This window comes from Montipora foliosa, chromosome 8 (assembly GCF_036669935.1).
Source record: "Montipora foliosa isolate CH-2021 chromosome 8, ASM3666993v2, whole genome shotgun sequence".
NCBI classification, from domain to species: domain Eukaryota; kingdom Metazoa; phylum Cnidaria; class Anthozoa; order Scleractinia; family Acroporidae; genus Montipora; species Montipora foliosa.
In genome coordinates, this window is record NC_090876.1 from 17,488,669 (window position 1) to 17,513,668 (window position 25,000).

Here is a 25,000-nt window from a genome sequence, read left to right on the forward strand (position 1 = left end):
GAAGGAAGTTCATTTAATTGTCTAGTCGTTCTGGCGCTGGAGCACTAATTGAGGAAAACCGGATTACCCGGAGATAACTAAGTGTAGATAACTAAATGTCTCCTGTGTTAAGTTAGAGGAGAGCACGTAACTTTACAAACCTGAGCTGAGAAAACTAAGGAGAATGAAAAAGTAACAACAGCAAGTTTAAAACCCAATTATTCCGATTTCAAATTGCGAATATTGTGTCAAAGAACGCTTAAATTCATTATAGATCATAAACCATAAAACCGTACAGAAGTCGCACAGCCTGGAGACATCACCCTATTTGCTAAAAAGAGAAGGATATAAAATCTTAAAAACAAACTTGCTTGAACGGTAAAGGCAAAAAGCAATTTCCCAAAAGCCATTTTGCCCAGGACGGGACGAATATCTTTTAAAAGTCGTTAATTAAAAGTGTCTCCGGTGTTAAGTTTGAGCTTTTATCTCATGCAGAAACGTCTAAAAACACATAATTACTTATATTCAAAACTGAATGACATTTAGACAGAGTGAAATTTGTCAAATGAACCAATGTGATAGACATGCACGGTCTTCCTTTTCTGGTTACAGATAATTATGAAACCCCGCAAATCACAGTTTTGCTTTAACAAACATTCACTTCAGTAATCTTATTTTCTTGTATGATATTAAATGTAATATCTGGCGGTTTACCCTGCGAGCAGAGTCTCTTTCGATCTTCCAAGATAAGTCGGGAAGAGAAAAGTAGACTCTGCCAGCCGGCTCAACATTTCGTATTGAGCATGCGTTAAGAATTCAAACGTATTCGGGAGTCAGTCACTCGTGACTAGTAACCGTAAAACCAGAAAACCAAAACAAACAGTAGGGATATTTTCGAAACGAATCATTTCCCTCGAAACTCAAGATAGTTCAAATTTTTAAATTGCCATTTCAATTTTTACGTGGATCTGTGATCAACTCTGCACAGTCTTCAGTTAAAAAAAAAAAAATAGAAATGTGACAGCCAAGAATTATTTGAAAGAAAGCTTGTCGTCTATTTTGTGCTTCATTATTCAAGGAAAAGGTTCTTCATGGAAACGGTTTGATTCTGAAATTTTAGTTTGTTGCAATATTGCGCATATTTGACACGATTGAGTTTCTTCTCTTCACGCACGTAATGAAATAGAAGAGGGTTTTGCCTCTAATAGCAAATATGTTGTTTGTTTCAAAAAATTGTTCGCTGGAAATGGTGGCCTTTATGAATTCATCATGTTTTATGATATGCGAGCTTAACTGGATAGTTTTTATGGTAATAGTAAAGCATTTTCTTGTCAAAAGTTAGCGTCTTTCTGGTGTGTTAAGTTAATCAAATCGTGAGTTTGTATTTGCCGTCTGCCGCGTAACCTTGATTTCCACTCTCAAAATTACCTCCAGAACTTACTTTTTGCGTGGAATAAGCTTTTAGAATGATGTTCTTGTTTTGCATAAAGCAAGCTAACAAAATCTGTACCTTGCCGAGTTCGCATTTGTTAGCGTTAATAGTATTTTCGGTCCGATCGATGCTTCTGTTTTATGAGGGGTATATCGTTTTTGTCTCCCATCCAAATACTAACCCCGCCGGACAGGGATAACTTCAGTGAACTTTGGTATTACAAAGCTGTCAGATGTTCAGAGGGCACGCTTAAACTTGTGGTGGAAAGAAGTTGTGAGGGAACTTGAAAATTATCAACATGTCAGCCCAGAAGCTAATGTTTGTCGCTTCTCTTTTATTTGTTATTCTTCAGAGACTGGAATGCTGTAGTTCAATACCACACAATTCAGTGTCTTCTGATTTTCTGTAACACGTACCACAGGCAACCCAGTGTATGCTTCACGGAAGCATCTCGTTTATATAGACCTACTGTAGGCTGTGATCAGGATTTGTTTGCATTGCATGACTGTCTGACGCACCCTCAATAAACTTTCATGTTGAAACTCGGGCTTGTGTAGTCAGAATAGGAGGTTAACTCATAGTCATAATTTATATTTATTTACCCACGAGGAGCTTAGGAGTGGTTACTCGTTGAAACGCTTTCGTGAAACCAAAATGTACCACAGAGAACAGACCACATAGCACCAGGAACTCCATGATTTACTCTGCACGAATACTGTGCGGGTTCTTTTACGGACAGGGTTATGAACATTGAAGGGTTTTGAGACGGGCCCTACAGTTTATAGTCCTTATCCGAAAAAACTAGAGGGTCTCTGAACCATTTGCAAATGGTATTTGACCAGAATTATAAAGGCAGCACTTTCTCATCAGTTATTTAAAGACCCTGAGGGTTGGTCCGGCCTGAGTCAAACTCACGGCCTCCTGCGTGGCAGCTCAGTGTTCAGCCAACTGAGCCAATGGTGCATGTTTGTCAACGTACAATGGCTGGTTTTGAATTAAACTATAGTTGTGCACCAGTATTGTAACACTTTTGGGTTGCACGTTCGGTTGTGACACACTGATGGTAAGATTTTTTCGCTAGCCTTTAACTTTTTTCAAGTGCCGACTACCCTTCAGAAAGAAAAAATGACCTCAGATGATGTTCTGTCGATAAGATGCTTAAGACCTAATCTCGCTCTTCAAGGCGGGTTTTGAATGGAGATAGTGCTTCCTTAAATGTTGTTTTTGAACAGTTTGTTCGGAGAAACGTACCGGCCTCTCTTTTGGTAGAAACCTTTTGACACCGGACGGGTGACAAGAAGTAAAATGCGCGTATCGGAAGATTTCTGTCGGCTTATGACATGGCTTGACGTCGAAGGTAGGGCTTTTTCTTGTCTCAGAAAGTGATCTCCTTCTCTGCCGGTGGAACGGAAGGTCTTACCTTGTGCAATGAACAGATTGATTTCTTGTTTATCTACGTCCCATTGTGAGAAAACGTCATCAATGAAACGTTTCCATGTTGTTGGTTTAACTTTCCTATGGCTTAGCGTTTTGTTTCAATTTCTGCTTTGAAAATGTTGGCAAAAGATACTGCCATTTTTGTTTCCACGGTTGTTCCGTAGTTTTATTGGAGTATGCCGTTGCTTATAATGAGTGAGTTACCAGTAATCGTATCTCTGTTTATTCGCAAAGGGTTCTGGGATCGCCAGGGAGCAAGCGAAAAAAAGTGAATAGCGTACAAAAGACGATTTTGGAGAGAGATTTGAGCAATGTTGATACGCAGCAAGTGTAAGTTTTTGTTTGAATAACTCGGATTAACCTTGTTCGCGTAAGGTTTATTGTGAAATTGATATCTTGTCATGACCTCCTTGTGACAATCCGGGAATTTGAGAAGTCGCTTAAATCGCATTCAATCGGGCAAATAACCACACAAAAAGCGAGAAATTTACCACGACAATAAAGTACGGCTTTTTTATTGACAACTTTTGCAGGTAAATATCTTTTTCAGTTTGTTATAGAGATTCCCATACAAATCGTTATAATCTTTTTACCCTCCGAGTCTGGGCCGCCTGTTACTTGTCAAGCTCCACTATGACTTCGACCAGTACAAAAGCGTCATCTTCATATACTAGTTCTGTGTAGATCTGATCTTTGGAGCAGGTCTTTAAGGTTTTCATACTCTCTCAATCCCACAACCCTTTGCGTATAAACCAGGGATCCGATTACTAGCATTTCATTCATTAGCATTCAGTTGTTCCAGAAAACTTGTGGGGACGGGAGGGTTGCTATTGTAGAAGTCGTCGTATGCTCTGCGTACTGTTCTTATACCCTCCTCTTGTGCGATGTTTGTGTACAAGCTGGTATAACCAAAATGGTGTCGTTTGACACCTTAGTTTTCTGTATAAAATAGATAAAATCAATGGCGTCTTTGAGATACAATTTTTCCTTTTGAGCAATAGCAGGAGCTTATAATTTATGGGATCCTGGCAATAGCAGGGATTTGTTGAAGCCATTTTCTCATCAATGATATCGTGCATGCTTTCTCTGTAAAGCTGATAGATGATGATGATGATGGGCTTTTGAAGAGGTTTACTGATGATGTCATTGGCTGTATGAAGTGCTTCTTTAACCACGGGCTTTTGAAGAGGTTTACTGATAGTGATCCAGGTGGTTGTTGAGTTGAACCTTTGGCCTCTTGTATTTTTTCATTTGTTGTTAAGATGGACAGTATTTAATGCTGATTGCGGCAGTGTTCTTATTTATTTCCTTCACTGTGTTGTGCTCTAATAGTAGGCAAGTTCTTACAGTATTTAGGTTTCGTTAGTTGTGTCTCGGATATTTCGGTCTTTATTGTTTCCAAGTAGCTTTCGAGGGCAACTGATCGTTGGACTGGCGGCACCCAGTCACCTTTTACGTGTAACGGATGTGGTTCCTTATCTTCCCCATGAAATATATATTGAAGACACAGTAGTCGTCTTCCGAAAACTTCAAAGTCCCGCAAAAATTGACGTCTCATTTTGTTTTTGTTTGTCACAGATGTAGGTATGAATTTTAGTCCTTTAAATAGCAAGCTGACTTGCCTATCAGTTAAAACCGAGTTTGAGGGATTTTTATGTATTTTTTATTAGTTTCGCCCTCTTTGGCAGTCGGCTTTTTGCAAGAGTGGCAGTCTTTGTATCTGCATGGTAGTGTCTAATCTTCTAGCGCTGTAGAGCACTAGTTATCGGGCACACTGTAAATTGAAATTAACAAGTTAACGCAAATCAAATCAAATGCTGGCTTTTGAGGAGAGGGAAAAACAGGAGTACCCCGGGGAAAAGCCTGTCGGTGCAGAGTAGAGAACCAACAAACTCAACCCACGTATATGAGGCCAGGTCCGGGCCAGATTGGTGGGAGGCGAGTGCTCTCACCACTGCGCCATCCCATCGCCCAATCAGTGTTCTTTGGTTCATCTCAGATCTCTAGGCCGCGGTTTCAGTGGGTTTACGTTGTTGTTGTTTACAATGCTCCGACAAACGTATTCTAAATACCTCCTTTAATATCATACAAGAGGAGAAAATCATTCAAGGAAATTAATTATCGGTTTTATAATTAGCTGTATCACATTATTTCAAATTTCACTATGTCCAAATTTGTGGTGGATTTTACAATCTGCAACTTGCCGGATGTTAGGTTGACGGATTTTCAAGTCGATGTCGGATTCTCACAACTTTGTTGTCGGATTTTCATAAGTTTTTTGTCAGGTTTTCAGCAACTCGGATGGCACCTGCAAGCTTCTGTAGATCATCACAGTTATCATTTGGTTACAAAGAACGAGACGAAATATGTCACGTATAGAGAACTCAATGTCTGCTGAAAAAATTTAAACAGAATTATGGTAAAAGTAACAACAGTAAGTTTTAAAAAAAGTAAGTCTTTCCAAATTGCGAATATTGCGTTAAGAACACTTAGTTTATAGACTCATAGTAAACCAAAAAACCATACAAAAGTTGCACAGAGACACCACCACCCTATAGCAGTCTTCTTTTATTCTAAACAAATAAGGAAATAGAATCCTAAAGAAATCTTACTTAAACGGCAAAAGCCAAAAATCAGTTACTCGATTACTCAATTACTCAATTACTATGGGTCCACGAAGTAAGCGTTCTTTAACACAATATTCGCAATTTGGAAAGACTGACTTTGAATATAAGTAATTGAGTGTTTCTAGATAGAAGTTTCTCCACGAGATGAAACTTCAAAATTAACACCGGAGTTATTTTAGTTCACCATTTGAGATATTTTGTTCCGTTCGTGGTAAAATGGCTTTTGAGAAGATGTCTTTTGCGTTTGCCTTTCAAGGTAAGATGTCTTGAGGATTTTATACCCTAATTTTTTTAGATAAAATCATAATATGATAGAAGCCGTGACTCCTTGAAAATAGGGTGGTGTGTCTGTGCGACCTAACTTTGTTTTAAACTTACTGTTCATTACTTTTTAAATTTTGTTCCTTAGTTTTTTCAGCACAGGTTTGTAAAAATACGTGCTTTCCTCTAACTTAACATCGCAGACATTTAGTTATCTACACTTAGTTATCGACATTTAGTTATATCCGGGTTCACCGGTTTTCCCCTCTCCTCAAAAACCAACATTTGACTTGATTTGTGTCCCCAATTAGTGCTCCAGCGCTAGAACGACTATACTGAGACATTTAAATATAGTTCCTTCCTTTCCTTCTGACATATTTCGTCCCGTTCTTTGTAACAACAGTAACTCTGATAATCTCTATCTATGACGTATTTCAATTTATTATATCTCTCAAATAGTACGCGCGCTGTAATTGGCCGCTCGATCATCTGCGATGAGGACCAGGTCTCCCTTTTCGAAGTTCCTTCTTGGGCGATTCCATTTCACTCTTGGCTGCAGACATTGAACATACTCCTTTCTCCATCTTGACCAGAATACGTTGGCAAGGTATTGGACTCTTCTCCATCTTTTGCGCAAATAAACATCTTCTTTCTGAAAGTTGCCAAGTGGGGGTAACACAACCTTGGATTTCATCGTCAAGATGTGATTGGGGGTCAACGGATCCAAATCGTCTGGATCACAGGAAGGTGTGATTAGGGGTCTGCTGTTTATAATACACTCTACTTCCGTCATTAAGGTTCGAAAGGATTCGTCGTCAAGACCGCGCCATGTTCACGCATTAACGCAGTGAGAATTGAGCGTACAGAACGGATTTCGCGCTCCCACACGCCACCCATGTGGGAAGCAGAGGGAGGGTTTCGCGTCCATTGTACTCAATCAGCCTTGAACTCTCTGCATAAGCTTCTCTGAATTGAGCCGTTATCCATCTCTTCTAGAGCTCTTCGTAATTCTTTCTTTGCCCCAACGAGATTTGTTCCCTGATCAGATCTGATCTCACGCACTGGCCTTCTTCTTGCAACAAAGCGTCGTAAAGCATTCAGAAAGGAATCAGTTTCTAGCGATTTCTTCTTGCAACAAAGCGTCGTAAAGCATTCAGAAAGGAATCAGTTTCTAGCGAGTTCGCAGTCTCGATGTGCACGGCCCGACTTGATAGGCAGGTAAACAACGCACCGTAACGCTTCATTTCCTTGCGTCCTTCTTTGATAAAAAATGGCCCAAAGTAATCGACGCCACAATACGTAAATGGAGGGGCTGTTGATAATCTTTCTTTGGCAAGATCGGCCATCTTTTGCTCACTGATTACACCACGAAGCCGGCGACACTTCACGCACTTTGAGGTGAAATGCTTTCCAACGGAATTGGCGTTGATGATCCAATATTTGCTCCTAAGCGCCCCCAAGGTGATGCTTCGAACGGAATGGCCAACCCTTTCATGCGCGTCACGAATAACGAGATTCACCACGAAACTCTTCTTTGGGAGGATAACCGGGTGTTTGAAATCATCTGGAAACACTCGTGATTTGCCAAGTCTTCCCCCAACACGCAGCAAGCCATTCTTGTCTAGAACAGGATTAAGTTGATACAATGTGCTAGATTTCTTGATTTCTGCTTTTCTGGCTCTTGAAAAATCACGACTCTCCTGACAGTGCTCTCGCTGGATCTTCCGTAATACTTCAAGCTCCCTAGAAAACGCACTATCTTGTACCAGTCGGAGAATGGTTTTCTCTGCGCGCTGCATTTCTTCAACCGTGAATGATTCGTGACTCGTATCTTTATTGGCTGCATTTCTCGTTCTGTGTGCTTTGTCTGTCAGCGGTAACTGCTTGTGGGTTAATAATTGCTTGAGGCGAAGTATCCAGGCGATGCATCTCTTCATGCGATGCCAGTTACTGAAACGCGCAAGCCTCGTCAAGATGTCTGCCTTTTCGTCGACAACAGTAGTTAGCACTTGAACTTTCTTGACGTCAGGATCATTGTTGAGGACGCTATTCAGGACACAAGGAAACTCGGGCCATTCACTCTCGGATAACCATAAGAAATCGGGGCCTTTGATCCAACGTTGCTGATGAGATAATTGATAACCATTCAGACCACGCGATGCGTTATCAGCCGGGTTGTTCTTGGATTAAACATTCCTCCACTGAGCGGGATCTGTTTGATCTCGAATACTTTGCACGCGATTTGCTACAAACACGTGGAAACGCTTCGCTTCGTTTCGTATGTACTTCAATATGGTCGTGATATCGGTCTAGTAGGTCTCACTATCAACGGGATAATCTAGCTCTCTGGAGACCATTCCACCTATTCGAACAGAGATAGTCGCGGCTGTAAGCTCGAGACGCGGAATTGTCATGGCTTTAAGTGGGGCTAGGCGGGACTTCCCCATCAGAAACGAACAGTGGATGTTACCCTTGTCGTTTTCAATCCGTAGATACGTCACTTGGCCATAACCAGTGGCACTTGCCTCTGAGAAATGGTGGATTTGCCTTGAAATAACCTAACCGAAACCATTTAGGCTTGACACAACGGTCCATTGAGAAGTGCTCCAATGCAGACAACTGACTTCTACAATTCTCCCAACGTACGCGAAACTCATCGTCAATCTCATCATCCCAGTCTAAATTCGTACGGCAGAGATCTTGCAAAATTTTCTTTCCGGTCAACAAAAAAGGCGCAGCCATCCCCAGTGGATCAAAAATAGAACAGATGGTGGAAAGAATACCTCGGCGAGTGAGTGGCTTATCTTTGAGGATGATTCGAAACCCAAACGTGTCTGATTCGACAGCCCACTGTACCCCAAGGGCTCTTTCAACCGGACGAAAATTACTGCTCAGGTCCAAAGCTCTCAATCCTTGGGCACGTAAGTCCTCTGGCACGCTCTCCAACACCCTTCTTCTGTTGCAAACAATCTTCGATAGGTTGAAGCCTCCATGAGCACATGCGGAGCGTACACCACGTATTCTCTGAATAACCTCTTCTTCTGACTCTTCCGAGCGTAGACAGTCATCTACATAAACATTCTTCCTCAATACCTCAGCTGTTTCGAAACCAACGAATTCTTCTGCATCATCTGCAGCTTGTCTTAAGGCGAAATTGGAAGAACTAGGGGAGGACACAGCTCCAGACAGGTGCACATTCATCTGATATTCTGCGAGGTCTCCGTGGAGGTTATCACTTGGCCACCAAAAGAATCTGAGAAAATCTCTTTGTCTATCGGACACTCGAACCTGGTGAAACATGGCATGAATATCGCTAACTAAGCAACTAGTCAGGTCCGGCCCCTGGAGTAATTGGTCATTTAGAGACGTCCCTCCAAATCTGGCACTACAATCAAAGACAACCCTGATCTTGTTTGGTTTCCTAGGATGGTAGACACCATGATGAGGTATATACCACAGTTGACCTGACTTAACGGGAGCTCGATCTTCTGGCACCTTTCTAGCAAATCCCTTACGGATGATGTCATTCATAAAATTAACGTAGTCTTCGTAAAATTTGCTGTTTCTTGTAAACTTTTTTTTTCAGCCAGCATGCTCTTTGCAACACCTGCTCTCTGTTGTTCGGAAAACACACATCGTTAGAGCGGAAGGGTAGAGGTATCTCGTAGTGGTTGTCATCTGTGCGTCGAATGCCTTGATGGACAATCTTAAGAAATTTCTTGTCTTCTTGTGAGTACTGTCGACTTTCCTCGTCAAATCTTTCGTGGAAGTCTAGTTCGAACATCTTGTTTAAAGCCAGTGGCACAATAATTTCTTTAACTTTGTCCTCTATTGCAAAATGATGGCCAAGGAGCTTCTCTGATCCTACTTCAAAGGCAGCTATTCTGCTGATTGCAGTCGACTTTCTGCTGCTCTGTGTTGGTCATGTGCAGCGGCCCAACCATTGTCCATCCCGCAAAAGTCTTTAACGCATAGGGACCACCGTTTGCACTCGATAGGATGTCCATAGGTTCAAGGGCCTTTGAACAGTTTGATCGAATGAGAAGACCGACTTTCGCACCGTGGAGGTTAGAGGGCATAAATTCAGCTATCCTGTTGAGGTGTTTCCACCGACGAGTGAGTTCAGGTGATTGCACATCTACTTCGATCGCAGAAATGTCTTCTTTGGTGTATGTCTTAGGCAAAGTGATGGCATTTTCACCATTCAGATCCGTAACGGTCAAACCGTTCAAAACCTTAGCGTCATGTAACTTAGTACCCTTCACAGTTCTCACTATCAGCTTCGTGTCGGCACCTTTAACATCCAAGCAGGCAGCTACGTCTTCAAGAACAAAGGTTGCAGTGCTACAACTGTCGAGCATGGCGTAGGTAGGCACTTCATTTCCGGCGGCTTTTAGTCTGACAGGGACTATAGGTACGGCAGTTACTGGATGCCCTGTGCCAACAACACTACAAACGGCCTCCTCAGTTTCAGCATGAGAAGTAGTTACCACATCGACTGATTGCTCGTTTGAGGGATTCTGATTCCTGATTGTTGGTTGATTAGGACGAAAGTTGTCATCGTGAAGTCCGGTAGGATGACGTCTATCACACGTTTTACAAGTTCTTCTCTGGGCACACCCATTTGACCTATAACCACCACCGTAGCACGCGAAACACAGCTCTTTTCCCTTTAGAAACTCTCTCCTTTCTTGTAAGGACTTCTTTAAGTACTCTTTACAGTCATCAAGGTCATGACTCTTCCCACACATCTCACACAAGTTTTCAGGGTCACACCTTTCGTTCTTGGGTGCAGTAACTACTGTCATTGCGTGACTAGAACCATGGCTTGTCGTGCGGGAAAGGTCTCCGTATGTTCTCGGCTTGTTTGCATTCCTACCCTTGTTGAAGCGATCGGGGCATTGTGACACATCCAAACGACTGAGCGCTTCTCGTGAAAATACTGGATCGGTGGCAATACGCCTCAGTCTTGACAAATGTCACGAAGCTAGTAAACGTGGGGGTGATGCTTCCGGCGACTCGATGTCTACTCGATTCTCTGCGCCATCTGTCTTGGAGTGACAACGGAAGTTTTCTCACCATAGTCTGAATGTTGTGTGGATGGTCTAAAATTGACAGAAACGTAAGCTCGGACATCGCGCTCCGACACTGAGTGAGAAACGTAGCAAACCGATCTAAAGCCTCATCGTCCCCTTGTCTGATGCAAGGCCAGTCATTAACCTTCTTTATGTAAGCGTTCGCAATCTTGTACGGGTCTCCATATACTTTTCAACCAAAAGCTTCATAGCCTCTGTGTATCCGTTCTGACTGTCGAGATGGAGGCAACCTTTAATCAACTCTTTCGGCTCCCCTTCCAGGTACTGCTCGAAGTTGCGCAAACCTAGGTCGTTCGACTTCAGTTTACTCTCTATTTGTGACTCAAACGCTTTGTGAAACGTGTAGAGGTCTAAGGGATTACCGGTGAATTTGGTGATAGTTAGTGCCGGCAAAAGGGTTTGCTGTTGCTGTTTCACCAAGAGCTCGGTTAATCGGTTTTGCTGACTGAGAACTTCTTGAACACCTTCAGACGCGTTCTGCCTTTCACTCTGTTTCATTTTAAATTCAGGAACACATGGGTTAAACTGTGAATAAGGCGCTGCAGTTGGCTCTACTTGTCCAGGAGGGTAATATGCCTCAGGAACAGGTGGTGGATGTGAACCACGACAGACCGTTAGCGGTGGATGTACGGGTAAAACATGCGGCTTTCTTCCAAGGTACCATCCTCAAATTCAGCATACGCCCTTTCCCTCGCGTGAGCTACCGCTAGTTGTTCTTCTAAGAGTAAACGCTCTGTTCTCTTCTCCAGTTCTTGCCTATGCTCTAACATCGCGAACTTTGCCATCAGTTCGGCCGCTTTCACTCTTTCTTTCGCCCGACCGGATGCAACAGATGTGGACGATGCCTTTGAGCGATGGGACGATCCAGAACGCCTCGAACATTCTGATCGGTCATCTAGGCTGTTTAAAATCTTTTCCTTCGCGGAAGACATCCACTGTTCCGTTGTCTCGATAAAAGCAATCATATCACCGCTTTGTAGAGCGTACCAGTCACTAGCTACGTCAAGGTCTTCTTCAGTTTCAAGGTCGTTCATAAGGGTTGCGACCGCCTTTTTCACCTCCTCGCTGGCCGCGCGAAATGTGGACAGCTCGCTTTCAACACTGAGTATTAAAATTGTCCGTGTTTTAGGTCATTTCGGTTATACGCTCCATATGCCTTTTAACTTTCCCCTGCAGCGTATAACAATCCATCCATCGAAGTCGTGCGACATATCCCGATCCTTCTAAGCGTCGTGTCGGCCAACATACGCAAACTGTGTAAGTGACAGTCTCCTTCGATAGATGCTCGTCGACATCAGTTTGTCCGTTGCAACTCCCGGCGTCCATATTCATCCAGAATTAACGTTTCAACGAATATTGGGGCCAAAGCCAAAGCTCCAACGCGCTTGCTACATCAACGCAGTAACTTTAATTCGATGCTCGAAGTTCATTGACTAAAGCGGTTGCTAAAAGAAAACAAACACAAATACGTTGCTGCAATGAGCTAAGTGAACAGAAATTGACAAGGAATTATAAACGACGAAATAAACGAAACGATGAGTGGAAATAATACTTACAAACGTTGTATGATTTTTAAAACGGAACAAACTAAACCAAGAGACGATAAAACTTATAACGAAACAATGTTGACTCTCCGAAGTACAAAACGAGAATGAATTTTTAAGCAAAGCTGCGAATTTATACTAATGAACTAATCAAAGGCAAAATTATGCAGGGAAAACTAACAGAATAATGATTACGAAAACGACATATAAGCGTGAAAGAAAGTAATTTTAAAAACAAAGGCGAACAAAATATTCATTCAAAAATGCGGCAGCAACAGATTCGTTTCGAAATTTTCCCTACTGTTTGTTTTGGTTTTGTGGTTTTACGGTTACTAGTCACGAGTCACTGACTCCCGAATACGTTTGAATTCTTAACGCATGCTCAACACGAAATGTTAAGCCGGCTGGCAGAGTCTACTTTCCTCTTCCCGACTTATCTAGGAAGATCGAAAGAGACTCTGCTCGCAGGGTAATTATAAACCGCCAAATATTACATTTAATATCGTACAAGAAAATAAGATTACTGAAGTGAATGTTTGTTAAAGCAAAACTGTGAATTGCAGGGTTTCATAATTATATGTAACCACAAAAGGTAGACCGTGCATGTCTATCACACTGGTTTATTTGACAAATTTCACTCTGTCTAAATGTCATTCAGTTTTTAATATAAGTAATTATGTGTTTTTAGAAGTTTCTGCATGAGATAAAAGCTCAAACTTAACACCGGAGACACTTTTAATTAACGACTTTTAAAAGATATTCGTCCCGTCCTGTGCAAAATGGCTTTTGGGAAATAGCTTTTTGCCTTTACCGTTCAAGCGAGTTTTTTTTTAAGATTTTATATTCTTCTCTTTTTAGAAAATAGGGTGGTGTCCCCAGGCTGTTGACTTCTGTACGGTTTTATGGTTTATGATCTATGAATTTAAGTGTTCTTTGACACAATATGCGCTATTTGAAATCGGACTAACTTTGTTTTAAACTTGCTTTTGTTACTTTTCATTCTCCTTAGTTTTCTTAGCACAGGTTTGTAAAGTTACGTGCTCTCCTCTAACTTATCACACCAGACATTTAGTTATCCACACTTAGTTATCTCCGGGTAATCCGGTTTTCCCTAATTAGTGCTCCAGCGCTAGAACGACTAGACAATGAAATGAACTTTCTTCCTTTCCTCCAGGCTGTGCGACTTCTGTATGGTTTTATGGTTTATGGGTCTATGAATTTAAGCGTTCTGTAACACAATATTCGCAATTTGGAAAGACTAACTTTGTTTTAAACTTGCTGTTGTTACTTTTTTATTCTGCTCCCTAGTTTTCTCAGCACAGGTTTTCAAAGTAAAGTGGTTTCGTTCTAATAATATGCTAATAAAATGTAAACTGTGAAACTTAGTTATTACTTTGTGTTTACTTTAATTTAACTGTTTGGGTTTAATTAACTCTATCTATACTATAAAAGACGTGCATTTGTGAAACCTGGTTAGTTGGAGTTGAAAGTTGAAGCTAATTGACAGATGAAGTTGAAAAACTGGTTCAAACAAGTCATAAGCCGTCGCAGACCAAGACCCATGTAAGAACCTGTTGAAGAAACTGTAGCTGTTGACCATGTATCATGGTGATGTTTATTTACCGGTGTACATCCGTCAAGCGAGTGGAGATCTCGCAACACTTCACCTTACACACTTGTGAAGAATCCGAGGCTCCAGCTGAATATTGGTTGCTCACGTTTCTCCCTCACTGATCTCTAAACATTGCGAAAAATCCGGATATTTTGTACACGTTGGAAAGGAATCCAAATCGAATCCAGATCTTCAATAGAATTTGCAAATCGCGCTTGCCGCTTTTGCTTATATTTGGTTAAACCGAGCTGAGGACCAACCTGGATTCTAACATAGTAAAGTAGCTAGATAGGAAAAACAGCGACAGCTTCGACAGAGCATACCTAAACTTCTACCCAGGATTCGAGCTAGGATCCGAGCCAGGATTCCAGCCAAGATTCGAGCTAAGATGAGCTTTCTCCGCTATTTATTCTCGAATCTGTCGGTTAGGTTAGGTCTCGAATCGGTTAGGTTTGGTCTATTTAGGTTGGTTCTAGTCTACTTAGGTCTAGTTAGGGTTAGGGTAGGTCTCGGTTAGGTTAGGTTAGGTTAGGTTAGGTTAGGTCTCGGTTAGGTCTCGAATCCTGGCTCGGACCCTAGCTCGGATCCTGGCTCGGATCCTGGCTTTATTCTTAGTTTATCTCGCTTCGACACCTTTCTGGGCGAACTGAAAGGAACATTCACATGGAAGGACATATGCATTTACATACATCTTATTTTTTTTTTTTTTATCACGTTAGTTACATGTTTTCCTTTAACTTGATCTCACCGCTATGAGGAATATACTCAAGTTTCGTCGTTATTGTCTCAACAGATAAGTCCAGATTCCTTGAAGGTAAAAATAAAATGAACGGCACCAACAACGGCACAGAAACAAAAGGTAAGCAAATCAAAACGGGTTTGTTGTTCATGTTCTCGGTGTTTACCGAGGTGGCTCATTGTTGTTGATGGCTTATTTAGCCCAATAGTTTAATACACGAAGTGCCGGTTCGCCTTCAACAGGATCACCTCGCTGTGATTTCGTTTTCCCCTGAGACTATTCGGAAGCAAAACCATGGATTCCTTTATTCCACCTCCCGACATACCTCAGTCCTTTTAACACATTATATGTCACCATATTCCCCATCTGGCAACTAATTTCCATCCATAGCGTTAAAAAAAAAAAAAACAAACAAAGGTAAGACATTATATCATGAAGAGATCTATCGGTATCGGATTATCTGGGTCGAACGTAACCTCATTATTTCCAATGCTCTAACAATTTGCGTTGACTGGTCTGACTTGTTATCATCATCATCTTCAATATTACTATCATTATTATTATTATTATTATTATTATTATTATTATTATTATTATTATTATTATTATTATTATTATTGTTTGTCTTTTAGGAACAAGCGAATCCAGTTCCACACGACAAGTTCCTGGTTATTTATCATCGAACGCCCAGATTGGCTTGACATCAGCATATGCAGTTACCTTCTTGATAGCCTTTTTTGGCAATTCCTTTGGCTTGTTTGTAGTGTTGAAAAAATCTTCTAGACGTGTAACGAACTTCTTTATAGCAAATATGGCTATTGCAGATCTCTCATTGACTATAACAGCTATGCCATACACAGTCAAATGTATTTACAGCGGAGGCCTTTGCTTTGGAGGAAAACTGGGAATCGTTACTTGCAAAATGCTTTTCTACGCTATTCCTGTTTCTATAGTAGCTTCAGTGTTTACAATATTGTTCATTTCCTTTGAGAGATTTTATGCCGTATTCTTTCCTCTTCGAGAAGCAATTTTCCAACGACCAAAGATTCTGTCAACGATGATATGGGTTCTATCGTTTGCATTAATGTTCCCTTACGTATTTTTTTCTGATGTGGCATTTGATCCGGTCACGAATGGTTACTACTGCGACCTTGGTATGCCTAGTAAAGATCTCGATGAAAGATCTTTACTAGGCATATTCAAAATCTTTCACATATCTCTTTTCGTCATAATGTACGCCTTGCCACTCTTCATAACCATCATTATATACACTTTGATATGCCGTAAACTGGTTCATCGTAAAATTCCAGGCAACATGACCGATATCAACCGTGCCGTGGTTGAGAAGTCCAGGCGCAAGGTCGTGCGACTGTTGGTTGTTATATGCGTTGTTTTCGCGCTGTGCTGGTTTCCAACTTATATCAATCATTTTTACGTGTTTGTGCGGCCTGATCAAAAGCACAAACTACCACCTGTTGTCGGCTTAGTATTTTTTTGGATAGGTCATGCAAACAGCGCTATCAATCCATGTCTGTATATACTTCTGAACGAAGGATTTCGTAAGACCCTTTTTGCGCTTTTAAGAAACTTATGCGGACGGGGAACAAACCTTAGTTGCTACGATAAACCCGCCAGCGCTGATCAAACTGGATACGAGAACACCATAAACATATCTCTGAAGCTCTTGAAAGTACAGGACAAGGAACACGGTCCAACACTTTTTTTCGCTTCTTAGGTAGAGACTTTTGAGGACTGTCACGTCTTATTTGGGACTGCGTGACAAATAAAAATAACTGTCTTCACCCCACAAAGGAGTTGCTCGCAATCGAGCTGCACCAGTCGCGCGGCAGACAAAAGATAAGTACCAATGCAAATGCAGCTCGGACATATGCCTTTACGGCACTTAACTTTGTAGTGTGCACATGCATAGACATACCTCTTACTAAGCCTGTTCGTGGTTCGTACTGTAAGTTATGTAAGTTATGGCCCGTGCATAAATCAACAGGGAAAACGAGGATCCGTAACTTACAGTACGTACCGAGAAAACGAGCTTAGTAATATATTTGTTTTATCTCTGAGGTAATCAGAAGTGCGGGAAAGGAAACTAGTTGAAGTCAAGCAGGAGGTGGACACACGATGAAGTAAAAGCAAGTTTATTTCTTGTATTTTCCTCGCTGTAAACTAGGATTAGCCGATTTTTTTTTTCTGTATTTCATGTTTCCCATATAAACCCTACAAACTGTTACGTTGACTGCGCATTCAAATTATGTGTTTAGGTAGCCTGGGGAGAATGCTTTATCAAAATTTCAAATTTAGCGGTCCGTACAGCGGCCGTACCGTACAATAAGGTCCGCTAAATCAGCCAATCACAACGCGCGTACTATCTGAGAGATGTATAATAAAATCTTGTAACTTACACACAATTTCATTTTATCAGGGAAATGTGAAATAAAACAACTCAGATTTGCCAGAAGTCAACCCTAAACATGGTTGTTTTTATCATCACGATTTTAAGCACACAACTGTGCAATACTCCTCTTTTGCAGTGCCATGAACTAATTATTCGCTTAACTAGTAATAGCTATCGCTAAGTGCCAACGAATACATACAATATAATACATATAGTTTGCAGATTTGTATCAGAGTTTTAAAATACCCAACAGTAGTTGTAAGTTTTTTTATTCGAAAGTACTGCAACTCAACTTATCTAGTTAACAATAATAGAAATTGCACACTTTGTATCTCCAACATTGTAGATGTCGACGTGTTTTGCAATAATATGGAAAGTACTGCTGTAATTTTTGAACGGCTGTAATTTTAACAGAATTATACCATAATTAAGTTGAATAAAATCAGTGGCATGTAAAAAATCGCCAAAGCGTTTTCAGACTTTTCAGTGTGAAACATGTAATGGGAAATCAAACTCTCAAAAAAAAAAAAAGTTGAAAAGTTGTTTCACTTGTAGAATTTTCATTTTGGAAGATACAGCCATGAATTACAAGTGAAAGTGATCGTTGAATTGTTACAGGTTGAAATTAAATTCAGGTCCATTTAAATCAAACTAAGAAGGTAAATTTAAATCAAACCTAGGTTATTTATCAACTGTTTGAAAAGGGATTTTCCTTTGGGTGTGGTTGAAAAAAAGGGGCACGTTTGTTTTAGGGGAGAGGAGGGTGAAAACAAAACAAAAAAGCAAAAAATCGCCTTTCCCTCCTTCCACTTTCCTCTCTACTCTCTTCCTTTCTTTCTTTCTTTTTGTCTCTATCCCTCTTAACCTTCCATTCCCTGATCCATTTGTCATACCTACCACTACTTTGTGTACATGAGAGAAGGAAGTCGCTTTAAACTGCACTTACCGAGACGTAAACCGAGCACCTCTGACATCCCTTAGTATTGAGTCCTTCGCTGTAACAAACCGCTAAACCACACAGGACTTGGATAAGCAGTCGTCATTAATTGTAATAAGCCACTTCGGAAAATACGATAATACTCTTTGTTTGTACCCCCAAATTTAGCATAAGCATTGTTTTTGTTTTCTCTTGGGACCATTGTAAGTCCAAAGAGAAACTGGAAACATCTGGGGGGACAAACAAAGAGTATTATGGTATTTTCCGAAGTGGCCTATAGCAAATAATATCTCCTGGTGCAAGAGGGCCCAAACTCTTCTCGGTCACAGTGCATTATGCAAAAGTTAGTGCTCAATGCGTGGCCTTGAACGGTTCGTAAAATGGCTAACACAAGTTGTCTTGATTCAGAGATATTCTACAAAAAATTGGGTGAAATTAAATCTTCCAAAAAGACAAAAGCAAGGAAAATAAAACTTTTTATTGACGACAACTTTTACAACGATGCAGTGAAGTGGTTAAAAACACGTAATGAACACAGTAAGCCTAAGGACAGAACTAATATGACGAGTCAAGACGTAGCAATTATCACTGAAAGAAAAGGATGGAAACTGGATGGTGGCAAAATATTATTCAAGAACTGAAAAGAAATTGATCAAAAATGTCAACTACACCAAGTTGTTTGCCAAGCCTATTCGAATATTGCGCACAAAGGAAGAGACAAGTTTATTAACCCTAACTGCTCAATACGCTAAGAACAAAAGTCAATCACCAGCGGACAAAAACAGCCTTTGCTAGCCCCTATTCAAGCAAGAGGATTCCGAACGCATGTGCAAATGGGCCTAATGGACCGTAGAAACGTACCATGTAGATGTTCATGTCACCGCAAACACGATTGGATTCTCCACATGATTGATCATTTCACAAAATACTCATGGCCTTATCCATTGAAAAATAAGCAAGCTGAAGATGTATTGCAATGCCTGTCTCAACTTCGCTGGCAATTTGGATTCCCTCAGAAAATACACACTGACAATGGACGGGAATTTAAGAATTCTCTAATGTCCCAATTCTGCAAGAACAACGGCATCGCTCAACTTCATGGAGCTGCCAGAAAACCATCAACTCAAGGTTCGGTGGAAAGGAACAATCAAACAGTAAAGAAAAACATCAGAAATATCTTAAAAGAAAAGAAAAAAGTCCAAATCATTGGTGTCAGGTAATAGGGGAAGCTGCTTACAAAAAGAACATTGGGGAACATGAAGCAACAAAACAAACACCCTATGAAGTGGTATTTGGCATACCACCATGGAAAGAAACCAAAACTACCCCAGACAAGAAACATGATCAACATTCTACAAAGAAGAAAAAGAATGTGAAGATGTGGTTGCAGAACCTGCACCTAAACGTGCTTGTTATTCACTTATCAAGTCAACAAAGGAGATAAACACAACTCAACAGGAAAAAGCGAGAAACACACAAAGGAAATACAACAACAAAATGAAAACAAGCAAACCCAATACCATTTCATTCCAAGTCAACAACTTTGTCAAAATAAAAAGTAATAAAGTGGACAAAAGTCCATCGCACCCAAACACACTTCTTCGATAAGTAATTGAAAAAGAACATGGATTTATGAAAGTTGTAACCAAATTTGGAATTATTGACACTTGGATTGCACCAAACAGACAACAAATTACTGAAGACATGAATGTGTCATTAGACACAACTAAAACAATAAGTTTCACTGCCGCGTGCAAAAAGCACTTGACCAGTGACACATGTACAAGAGGTGCAAAAACGAGGAAATGACTTCTCATCGTTCAAATACATACAAGTAATGACTGTTTAATACAAACTTCGTGAACTACTAGAAAAAAACTCTGTATTTGATGTTTCAAGTACTTATAACCACAGAGGGGTTTTCTGCTGAAGTACATTTGTATACAAGTAACTGTACATCATTCAATAATCTACGCTATAAAAAGTCAATTTTTGGATGTCTTTTTCCTTCCAAAAACCAAAAAAATAAAAATAAAACAAAGTCACATGAAGGTAAATATTCTTATGAAACAAGGTTTTGTTTTTCTGCTGCTATGAGATTAAAAAAGCAGAATTGGTTATCATGCACAGTATGCCTAACCCCAACCTTAATGCTAACCATTTAAAATCAGTGCTTAGACTTAACTCACCGAAGCAGTTTATACAGACTAACTCATGAAAACGTACGCGAACCACATCCCCTTACTTCCAGCACCGAATTATACTTACCAATATACACGTACTTGCTAATAGGCCTAGCTCTTGGAGTATAATTATTCATAGCTCTAGCTCTGCTATTGAGCACTTTATAGTAGATGAGGATTTCTTTCCAATTTTTCGGTTATATATATATATATATATATAACTGCAGGCAGTACTGTTTCGGCCTTCTGGGCCTCATCAGTGCAGTGCTGATGTCTGGGATGGAGGTTAAGCTTATAAAGCTACCCCAAATGTCCCACACATGTGGTACATCTAAGCCATGCCAGAGTGCTCAAACTAGCGAGCTAGTGAGCATGCGCAATTGCTAGCGGCAATGACTCATCCCAGTAGAGTGCTCAATTTGGACATGAAAGCAAAAGCTTTGTAATGCCAAAGAGCTATATCTAACTGCAGACAGTACTGTTTCGGCCTTCTGGGCCTCATCAGTGCAGTGCTGATGTCTGGGATGGAGGTTAAGCTTATAAAGCCACCCCAAATGTCCCACACATGTGGTACATCTAAGCCATGCCAGAGTGCTCAAACTAGCGAGCTAGTGAGCATGCGCAATTGCTAGCGGCAATGACTCATCCCAGTAGAGTGCTCAATTTGGACATGAAAGCAAAAGCTTTGTAATGCCAAAGAGCTATATCTAACTGCAGACAGTACTGTTTCGGCCTTCTGGGCCTCATCAGTGCAGTGCTGATGTCTGGGATGGAGGTTAAGCTTATAAAGCCACCCCAAATGTCCCACACATGTGGTACATCTAAGCCATGCCAGAGTGCTCAAACTAGCGAGCTAGTGAGCATGCGCAATTGCTAGCGGCAATGACTCATCCCAGTAGAGCGCTCAATTTGGACATGAAAGCAAAAGCTTTGTAATGCCAAAGAGCTATATCTAAAAAAAAAAAAAAAAAAAAATAAAATAAAAAATATATATAAATATATTTTTTTTTTTTTTTTTTTTTTCACATTCATTCCAACGTGTTTCAATTGTTTTTGTCCTCACTGCCTCACTATCAAGCTGAATACTGATATTTCGAAAATGGCCTATTGATGGACTTTTTGTCTATGTGTCCGACTTTCAATTTAAACCTAGTTTAAAATTAAATTTACCTAGGTTGAAATCATTTCAACCTGAATTTCAAATTTACCGGTAACAGTTACTTTGTAGACAAAATATCTCCTTTTAAAATTAAATTAAATTGTTGACAACTCAATGGTTACAAAACGAAAAACAAACTGCTCTACTCGCGGGCCGAGGGTCGAAATGGACAACAACGGACGATAAGAACATGTACGCCAGTTTAGTTTTGAGCTTGTTCACTCAATATAGAACACGATGGTTCGAAAATAAATATTAAAGAATAATCAAAGCAAGTGTACACAACACAATGGTCAGAGAAATGGGAAAAAATTGTTTTCGCTCACCTCCAACACAAGATTATAAATAGGCGCACGCGTCATGCAAGTTTGTCTAGTGACATCACACATCAAAACACGCGCTTTCATTGGTCCCTACTAAAATATCCTGCGAACCTTACATTGCACTACTGACACTTACATTACGCTTAACTTTCACAGCACGATCGAGAATTTCTCTGCCTGCTGAAATACCTCGCGCGGCATTAAGCAGACAAATTTTTCTCCTCAGTCTAGACGGGCTTTCACCACAAATTCTTAAATCTTATATTTTCGCAGTAAACCCCTTCAGCTGAACCAAAGGTACGGAGGGTGGTGGCGTAGATTCAGGACTAAGGATCATGTTCACGGCATTTGAAGTTTGTCCAAAATGGACTAATAAGTTGTTTCACATTAGCTCATTTCTTGCGTCCTTGCTAGCAGAAGTCTCTTTTCTTTTACGTTCCCTAGGCTGACGAGTACGAAAAAAAAGACCTCTGCCATGGGTCGAAACTCACTGTGTTGAGCACGTGCGGCGGTTACTTAGTGACCGAATCCTCGCGCGATACTTCATGTCTTGTGGGCTCACTTAAAAACAGCGGAATTACTGTAAAGAAATGCGCGGGACACAGCGAGCTCAAGTCACAGTCAATCTCGAGCCCAGAGCTCTTCTCTTGACCGAGGGATAGAAGAGCTCTTGGCAACCCTGAAACAAAGTGTCTTCTCATTGGTTTTCGTGAAGAACAATCAAAAGCGTCTCTAATCGGTGCATTCATGTTAGCACGAGGAGTGAGAAGGCGCCGTAAGGCTCAAATAGCCAATTTTTGGCTGTACGAACCCTACGGCGCATGTTCTCTTACACAGAGTTTCCCACAGCCTTGGGTCGACCTGAGGCTCTGGTAACGAGAATGAAGTCACAGTCAGCAAACATATCAAGGGGCATGCGGTTTGAAGAGCGCCGTCCAAAGCTGTGGACGGCGGTTGGATCAAAGTGAGTTTCTACACCCATGACAGAAGTCTCTTTTCCCGTACCCGTCAGCCCAGCAAACGGAAAAAGAAGAGACCTCTGCTAGTACGGAAATAGCTGCGCCTGCCAACCACAGATATCGAGCAACCTCTCGAAAGAGAGAGACATTTAAGTTAGAATAAGAAATTTCTCGTGCTTATAGGACAAGAAGTAGCCTGCCGTCTGGAGATTTTTCCAGAAATAGACGCACGCGAATTTCAATAGCGAAGATGTCGATGACGTCACCTATTGATATTAGGGTAGGTCACGCAATTTTAGGCAATTTCAGCACTGATCGAATGGTCATAGAATTGACTAAAATATCAAAATAACTGTTCAAAACTGTAAGAGAACTCTAACAAAACACAGGGAAGCCAAGAAGGGACATGGATGGACAAAACCGGAGAGGATTGAAATGGATTGAATTTGGCATGGGTAAATTTGAAAAACGTTGGCCCACCTTTTTTTAAATTTATATCAGTCTATCATTCTCAGTTGTTATGAGGCCGTGATTTTGCAAATGAAAGACTCTTGCTCTGCCAATTTGACGCTTAGAGCTCATAATTAACAAAATTAAACAAAATTAGCTAAAATACCGTGACCTAGCCCCTTTAAGCACGCGCGTTTTTGAGACGCGGAGGGCAACCGGAAGAGCACATTTCACGCGCCAGGACAGTGGTGTCTCGCAGATTTTTATACCAATCTCCCATGGAGAAAAGATACTTGGCAATGTAAATGTGGTCGTGTGAAGACAAGTTAAAAGGGAAAACAGTTCACTTCCGTTTCCCGTCCGCGTCTTAGACTTGCCATAAGTCGAGCTCACGAGAATCCCAGGAGAAAATGTTTTGGCGAGCAAAACGTGATTTTTCGTACGCGAAGTGGCCGCGCGCCATCTACTTGAAACGAAGGACTTTTCGAAAGCCAATCCGCGTCTTAAAAACGCTCGTGCTTAAGTTCCCTATTAATGTGCCAACCAGAGCCTTATCGGACGCCGAAACAAAGAGTTCTTTTGTTCTGTGGTTGGCACATTTGAACATCAAAAGAAATTAGACGTCAGTGTTTGTAAACAGATATCTTCCTTACAAGAGTCACAATAGACTACTAGCAGTCCTGCTAGCAGTCAGTCGACCCGCCGCACTATGTCAAGCAATCTAGTAAAATAGCCTCCCTCGGTCATTTTACTCGATTGCATGACATAGTACGGCGGGTGGATTGACTAAGAAGGGACTGCTAGCAGTCTAGAGTCACGAAGTGTCCACTTGCTCTTCTCCCCAACATCAACATCACTCGTGTCTGGGAATACAGTTAAATTAAACGTCGCAAATTCTCTCCCAAATGTTGCTCTTCAAGTAAGGATAAACAGCTAAGGTAAAAATAACGCGAGCCTTTACCATAACCTTATTGTTGGAAATAGGGAGCAAAGAGAAAGGCTTGCTAGACCTAAAGACAAAGCACTTCGTGTTGGATGCCAAAATTAGGCATGCATCTAATTAGGTGCATTTTTGCCGTTTCAGGCAAGCGCAATGCTAAATTTATTCTTTTTTGTTTTGTTTTTGTTTTAATGTCAGAAGTCAAACGTGAATATGAATATGTTGGAGATTCCTTTTTCGTGTTCGTGCCTTAGCTAATGTGTAGATTACGGAAAAAAAAAAGTCTATAGGCTATCCACACTTTGACATTAACAACTGGAATTCGGACAGGCCTTTGCATCTCTTGACTCACTTACTTTTATGTTATCGGATAAGATTAACAAAGCCCGCCGAATGCTTACAATAGTGCTCAAAGGCGACACGGTACTCTCCAGTTATAGGTGTTCCTAGGAGACAGACCTCCTGTAGGGTTCTGATGTTGATATTTGGACTGGTTTTGATTAGCCAATGAAGGAATGTTTTGAAGTTGGTACCAAAGCCCTATCAACATGGAAATTACTGTCACCTCACTTCCAGAATCACCATCTTCATTATCATCATCATCATCATCATCACTTATTAGTTTCGCATCAAAAAGAACAGATTTCCCGCCAGCAGGTGCATCACCAAATCTAAAATATATTCCCCCGGAAGACTTTGTCACTGCTATCTATCGTTCTGTGACTCCATATCAAGTCTGTGAGCTCTGACACAAGCTGTGCAGCAGTACTTGTACATGTATATAAGCCTCTCGAATGGAACCAGACAATCTAAACTTGAAAATCATCAAGCGCAACCACAAAGAAGAAAAACAAGACGTTGTTTTAACAACTGAGTTCATCTCTTTCTTTCTGTCTGTCTGCCTATCTGTCT

At 40.9% G+C, this 25,000-nt stretch overlaps 2 protein-coding genes across 2 annotated transcripts in view; both read left to right on the top strand.

Moving 5' to 3' along the window:
- The window catches only part of LOC137968034 (neuropeptide SIFamide receptor-like), a 270,910-nt gene that overhangs the window by 158,850 nt on the left and 87,060 nt on the right, over positions 1-25,000 (top strand). The gene's annotated exons all lie outside the window — the stretch shown is intronic.
- LOC138013276 (neuropeptide SIFamide receptor-like) lies at positions 13,852-17,525 on the top strand. The gene is made up of 3 exons (XM_068860305.1): positions 13,852-13,939; positions 14,782-14,847; positions 15,360-17,525. The coding sequence occupies exons 2-3, from the start codon at positions 14,814-14,816 to the stop codon at positions 16,460-16,462; spliced, it is 1,137 nt and encodes a 378-aa protein (XP_068716406.1). The 5' UTR covers positions 13,852-13,939; positions 14,782-14,813; the 3' UTR covers positions 16,463-17,525.